At 35.4% G+C, this 7,034-nt stretch overlaps 1 protein-coding gene across 1 annotated transcript; it reads left to right on the forward strand.

Moving 5' to 3' along the window:
• Positions 1-226: 226 nt before the first annotated feature.
• Positions 227-2,069, forward strand: LOC141705829 (uncharacterized). The gene is made up of 6 exons (XM_074508713.1): positions 227-403; positions 485-745; positions 854-1,134; positions 1,226-1,356; positions 1,855-1,952; positions 2,046-2,069. Exons 1-6 carry the CDS (start codon positions 227-229, stop codon positions 2,067-2,069), a joined length of 972 nt encoding a protein of 323 aa, XP_074364814.1.
• Positions 2,070-7,034: the final 4,965 nt, after the last annotated feature.

A 7,034-nucleotide genomic window follows, 5' to 3' on the forward strand; every position in this document is an offset into this window, starting at 1 on the left:
CGAAAAGAAGGAGAAGGGCGAATTCATACCATCTGGAACTGATGATGTGTTGACTACGGCACTCGGAACTCCTGAGCATTCAGGCAGGGTTCGAGGAGTTGGAGGTTTCGTCACCCCAAAAATGTTCTTTAATCTGCCGAAAGAGAGAAAGCCTGCAATTACCAAGGCAGAGTTGTTGGCCCGTGATAGAGTGCTATAAGAGGAGTTAGAAAGAACAAGGCGGGAAATGGCTGAGCTCAAGTCATTGTTTACTGGATCTAATCAGTACTCTCCGAATTTTTCAGATATAGCAAGTTGCCAACCAGTTGAAGGAGAAGCAAATTGTAAACCACCAAAAGTAAAAGAAATATTGGTGAATGATGATTGTCTTGCTTATGATCAACCACCTCCATCAGAAAAGAAGGTATATTTTATAAATATTATTGTAAGTATACGGTTCTTTAAATTATAGATTCATTATATAATTTACTCCTTATAATTATAGGGTCCACAAATTTGTGAGCTTTCGGTGGATAGCATCAAAAATAAGGTTGCTTTTGGTACTATTTTCGAAGATGATGAAATGAATATTTCGGTTTATGGAGTGCCCTTGAAGCCTGAACATGCTCGTGTGTCGGTTGATGGACATATCCAACCGGACGCTTTAGTTCCTGTGCCTATACCTGATGAAATAAAACAAGTTCGTGAAGCCATTGGTTCACACTTGGCATGGCCTCAAAATTTAATCATCCTACGGACAGTTGTGGTATTTACATGTGCTTGTTGGTTGCTAAAGTTGTATAAAAGTTGAAAAATAGGGGTTAATTAGGCGAATAAATGTCTACTTATAAAAAATCTTTTCATTTTTTTGTAGAAAAAGAAAAGAGATGTGTCGCAGTCAAAGAACAAGGGTGATGTGCAAAAAATTCAGCAAGAGTTCAATCACGTCAAGGTCAGCAAGAAAGTGCCACGCCAATACAAGGTATTGTACAAACATGCTACAACATTCATGAAAGCCAGTGGGGAATCAATCCCTATTCCATGTGATTCTGATGTGTTTGAAGTTGAGAAGACAATATATATATTGCATGAGAATTTAAAAGCATTGTTAGAGTTTGACATGATTGGACAAGCTGCGATATCTGCGTATATGGCGTAAGTAATTTATTTTTGTGGTTATAGGTACTGTTTGAATTATCGCACAACAGGTCTGCTAGTAATTTTAACTTCTCCCACATATGTATAGGCACTTGCATAGTACAATTAAGAGGGTTTGCAAGAATGATGATGTGGTCCTGTATGAATTTTTTGATCATGGCGCCAACTTTAATTTGAATGCTGAATTTCAACGAAATGTTGGTAGTCGGTTGAAAGAGGGTAATCAAAATCACATATTCTTCCTGCCACATAATCATCAGTAAGTATTTTTAAATGCATATTGTAATCTATTAAATTAATTTTCTTTTAGGTTTTTAGGCTATTTTTAAAAAAATCTGACTTGTGTAAATTTATAATAATACAGTTGTCACTGGATTGTGGTCGTAATATGGGATGGCGATATTTACATTCTCAATCCTTTGCCTTATCCAACTCATTTTGATGATTTGGAAAAATCTTTATCAGAGTAACATTATTCCTTTTATTTTTTCGGTTGTTTTAATTTATTTCTTGTATTCGAAATATGACTCTTGACACTGTGTCATTATAATATGCAGGATAATAAAACAAGTTAATTCTCAAACAGGAAGGGGAAACAAAGCTCCTAAAATCAAGAATCTCGTAGTAAGTAATTTATATTATAATTTTTGTAGTACGACAGTAATTCTGATTTGATCAGTTTATAAAACCATCTTTTTTTTATTTTTATCTTAACAGGATCCCCGAAACAGCCTGGTGGGGTTGAATGTGGTTATGTGGTCATGAGGCACATGAAGGAAATTATTGAGGACAAGGAAATTTCTTTTACTTCTAAGGTCTGTACATTCATTTTTGTATGACTGAATGTGGCATTTTAGATGCATTTTTTTTTTCTGATTTCCCTTTTCGGTTTGCTCAATTTTTAGTAGGCGACCAAGACTCGCAAGTCTTAGACTCTAGAGGAGCTGGACCAGGTTCGATGTGATGTTATCGACTTCATTCAAGATAAAATATAGATTGTAAATTTCCTTGCCTCATTACTGTAAATTCCGGTTTCATAATGTATTTGATGATTGAACTTGTAAGATGCATGTTTGACAATGTGTTAGAACTATTTTCGCTATATATCTGTTGTTGGTTGGTTGATGTGGATGTTCTGAATTTTCTAGTAGATGTTTTAGGTTGTTGATTGGATAAAAAATGTTATTGGTTGAATCTAGGTTAATTGTTGGTTGATGGGGTGAAAATTGTTGGTTGGTTGGATGGAAAATTGTTGGTGGATTGGATTTTACCATATGGAGTTTTCTGGTTTATGCAAAAACAGAGATGCTCAGTTTAATTATAATAGAAACAGACATCACATTGTTATTAGAACCGATCTTAAAAACCATAAATATACATCAGTTTACACATATAAAAGCAATGTCTTAAAATCACAAAAACAAAATATTCGATGTTAATAAAGGAATATTAGCACATGAAAACAGGGTAATAACATCGATTCAAAAATAAACACCCGATGTCTATTTATCATATTTACATCGATTTTCTAGAAAAAAATTGATGTCTATTATCAACATTGACATCGGGTACTAAGAAAATAATCGATGTCTAATAAGATAGAGACATCGGTTTTTTATCCAAGACCGATGTCTAAGAAGATAAAGACATCGGTTTTTTATTTTTAATCGATGTTAATTTATAAATATTGCTTGTGTGTTATAGTTTTAAATAGGCCTAATCATCCTAATATTACATTTCTGAACTTGACATTACACAATTATATAACAAGAATGTGAATTAGACATCAGAAATTTTCCAGAAACGATGTGTAATATTACATAAACATCGGTTTTTAACCGATGTCTATGAGAAAATACATTTAACATCAGTCGCGAAGACATCATACATTTTTTATATAGACATCGGTTTTTAACCGATGTCTAAGGTCTTTTTTCTAGTAGTGTACTTAATGATAATTACTATAATTTTAGTGATGTTATGATGTTTGAGTTAGGTTACAAGTTAGGGGAGATCAAAAAGAGATCTGGAAATGTTTATTATGTTAGATTCTTTATGATTATTGCTAACCATATTTGTGAGGACCTTGTAATTGAGAACCCAACCAACAAACTGGATTGTTGGGTTTAAGAAAGGAGAATAATTGCAGATTTAAACAGAGCTGATCACCACAAGGAGGTGCCCCTTATTTATTTACCTATCATGGAGGGCCCTCAGGTAAGTGAGGTAAATGCTTTTGTCCTTACTCCTTCTACCTCTCAAATTTCTTTGCCATTGACTGTGGCTATGGAATCTGTGTCAATGACCCAACAGATGCCTACCCAAGCCACAAAATCCAAATCTTCAAAATCCAAATCAAAGAAACCACACTCTGGTGTCTCTCAAAAGATGTCAGTTTCAAAATCTACCAAACACAAAAAGGGGAGTGTGAAGGTGGGTAAGATTGGTGAGGGACAGGGTGAACATAAAAGAAACATTAAGAATAAGGATGGTGTTAGGTCACACACACACTGTAGAGGGGGGTGAATACAGTGTATAGCACAATCAAATCGAACTTTAATAACTCAAGTAACGGAAAACAAACTTCATTGAAACAATAAACTCTGTTACAGTATGGAACTGTTCTCTCTCAGTGATGAACAAATATCACGAGAGCTTCTAGGGTTATAAAAAAAATAATTTTCTCGATTGTTATAACACTTATAGTGTAAACCCTATGTCTGTGTTTATATACTACACAGTTACAAGATAATCGCTAATTGATATGGAATATAATTCTGCTTCCTAAAATATATCAATCAGATATCTTTTCTTCCAAGTATTCTATTCTTCATAGAATTCCATCTTCATGCATATCTCTTCTTATGTTTGTCTCGATCTTCTTTCCTTTAACCAGCTGCCTTCCTTATCTGAACGTCCTTTAGTACTTAAGTTCTGATATCCATCTTCTGATAATTATCTCCTGATAATATAAATACTGATATCCTTAAGTCCTGACTTCCAGTAAGTACTGATTTATCCTGTTTAAGTAAGATCTGAAAACTAAACATAAATCACATTAGCCATGACATTATCAAATATATCTAACAATCTCCCCCAACTTATAAATTAGCATAATATACAAGTTTAACAGATATTTTATGATGTCAAAAACATTAAGTACAAATGCATGAGAATTTGACTAGATAACTACAACTTACGGTCCTTAAAGCTTTACCAATCTTTAACTTCTGATAACAACTTCAGTCTGTATCCATATCAGAATTTAAGTAGTTGTAGATCTTGACTTGGCTTCATCTTCTGATCTCTCTGATGTCAGGAGTTGTTCTGAGATAGTTCTTCAACAAACATCTCTCAGCATATCTGAGTTCATCAATCATCCTCCTTTTAGCATCTTTAAGTTCTGCAGAATCTTCACCAGTTTGAAAGATTGCAGCCCTGAGATCATTAATTTTAGCTTTCTTTATGTCCTGATCCAGTCTGATCAAATACGCCTTGTCAGACTCAAGATTGAATTCCACAGCCCTGTAACCCAGAAAGGTAGTTATAATCTTAGCAGAGTTGGGCTTCAACTCAACAATATCACCCTTGTGATCTCTGTACTTTGGAAGATATGTGCTGTTAGACTTAACAGAATAAAGCTTTTTCTGTTTCTGAATTTGACTCTTCAAAAAGTTTGCAGCACTTTCTGTTATTTTGTCATTCACTTGAAGTAAGAATAATATATGTTCCAGCTCTTCAAAATACTTCAGTGGAATGGCATTTTCCCTTATATGATAAACCCTACCATCTGTCATGAAGTACAACAAGATGTGTTCTTTCAAGTAGGTATGGTAAACCATTTGTACAGATTCTAGTTAATTCAATCTCTCAGGAGTTGCTCCAATACCTGGTTCACTTAAGGAAGTTGGATCATTGGTTGTGTTCTGTACTCTTCTTTCTTCAGCACTACCCAATCCAGATTTATCTCTTGCTTCCTTTCCAGTAACCACTCTTGCTTCAAAACTACTTGATGCAGTCTTCAAAGGTTGAGTCTGTTTGGCTTTGGTGAATCCTGGTAGGAGTATCTTTGAAGGTTTAACATGAGCAATGTCAGAGGTTTCCTTTGATTTATGTTCTGATATCAAGTTAACTTGAGCTATGTCAGAGGTTACTTGCTTCTTTGAGATATCAGAACTAACTATCTCTTGACTCTGAACAACTTGAGCCATGTCAGAGGTTGTCTTAGAAACTTTTCTTAAAGTCAGATCAAGATCAGCATCTTCATCAGTAATTTCTTTATTCACAGGAGGCACATAAACCTTGATAGGTTCACCAACTTTCTCTTTGCCCTTGGACCTTGGATCTATCTACAGTTGTGATTTAGCTTTGGTTGCTTCATAATTTGTCCTTTCTTTTATCACAATGCCTTTGAGTTTTGGAAGTTTCTTTTTACCAGAAGCTTCAGATTTAGATTTGACTTTTTCTGATTTAAGTCTAGCTTCTTCTTCCATCAGACTCTCCAAGTCCATTCCTGGATTTTCTTTAAGAAATAACTGTCTTGACATTTCTTCATCAAGATCCAAAAGTTCATCAGAACTTATCCTTTTACCAATAGCAGAAGTAATTCTTTTTCCAGCATCAGAACTTGTCCTGTGACTTGTGATTTCAGCTTTTCTTGATGAGAAAACTCTACCTTGACTATGACCTCCACCCATTCCAAAGTTTCCCTGGTCATCTTTTTCATCATCCTTCCCCTTCAGTGTCTTATCAGTTTTACATTTGGACTTAATTACTTTCTCCCCCTTTTTGGCATCAGCAGGTAACATAAGAGAAACAAGCAATTCCACTGAGGCTTGGATTTCATCAAGTTAAGATTGCTGAGAAGCTTGATTTTTTCAAAATAGCATCAATTTGAGACTGTTACTTCTCTTGGGTCTTCTCAATATAAGCAACTCTATCAAAGGTAGGTTGGAAGAATTTTTTCTTGTTAATTTTTTGAACTGTTTCTTGCTTGAGTAATTCTTCCTGAATTTTATGTAAGTCTTTATGAGTTGTGGAATGGAGACCTTGCAGATTTTTAGTACTCAAAGCAGTGACTCGAAGCTGTGTTTTGAAATCATCATTAATTAACATCTCATCAGCTTTTGTCAAGTGCTCAGCAAGAGTCTTTGCAGATGGAACACAGGTAACTGAGTTCCATTCCTTAGTCCACTCCTGTCCTGCAGGAGTTTCACTCCAAGGAACTGGTGCTTCTCTTGTAACAAACTTCTTAACTAGTTCACTTTTGTGAACAGTTTGCTGAGGTTCATGTCCTGAAGGACCTGCTTCATCAGCATCTGCATTTGGAGCAGCATCACCAGTATCATCAGCATTTACAGCATCAGAACTTACAGAATTAGCATCTTCTGATAAAACAACAGTATGAGAAGCAATTGAGGCTTCAGCATCATCCTCTAAGTGTTGATCTGGTTCCAAGTTCTGATCAACATCCATATCCTGATGCTCACCTATATTCTGATCATCAACATCTAGATGCAGAGAAGGTGTAGTAGACAATTCTGGAGTTTGAGTAGCATCAGTAACAGGTTTTGTTGATGGATTAATTATTGTTGGAGCTTCTAAGTAAAGTACCTCAGGCACAACCAGGTTCTGAATATCAATTTCAGCACTTGTGCCTGGATCAACAAGAGATACAGCCTTATATACAGGAGACACAGATGATGTGTTGGCCTGTTCTATAGCAGCTACCTGAGTTGGAGTCAATGGAGAAACAGTGGCTTCAGCAGATTCTGGTTCTTGTGAGATCAGAGATTCCTGATCTCCTTCCTTAGCTACTGCTTCCTCATCATCTGAAACTGGCCTTTTAGCTCTCTGTTTCTTGTATCTCTTTGAAGGTGTGGATTCCTTGGGAGGTT

The sequence above is a fragment of the Apium graveolens genome, chromosome 1 (assembly GCF_009905375.1).
Source record: "Apium graveolens cultivar Ventura chromosome 1, ASM990537v1, whole genome shotgun sequence".
NCBI lineage: Eukaryota > Viridiplantae > Streptophyta > Magnoliopsida > Apiales > Apiaceae > Apium > Apium graveolens.

Excerpts from the sequence above, each read along its gene's own strand:
- LOC141705829 (XM_074508713.1), top strand. The coding sequence starts at position 227 with ATGGCTGAGCTCAAGTCATTGTTTACTGGATCTAATCAGTACTCTCCG. Across the intron at positions 404-484 it reads CACCTCCATCAGAAAAGAAG|GGTCCACAAATTTGTGAGCT; the intron begins GTATATTTTATA and ends TTATAATTATAG. Across the intron at positions 746-853 it reads TCATCCTACGGACAGTTGTG|AAAAAGAAAAGAGATGTGTC; the intron begins GTATTTACATGT and ends ATTTTTTTGTAG.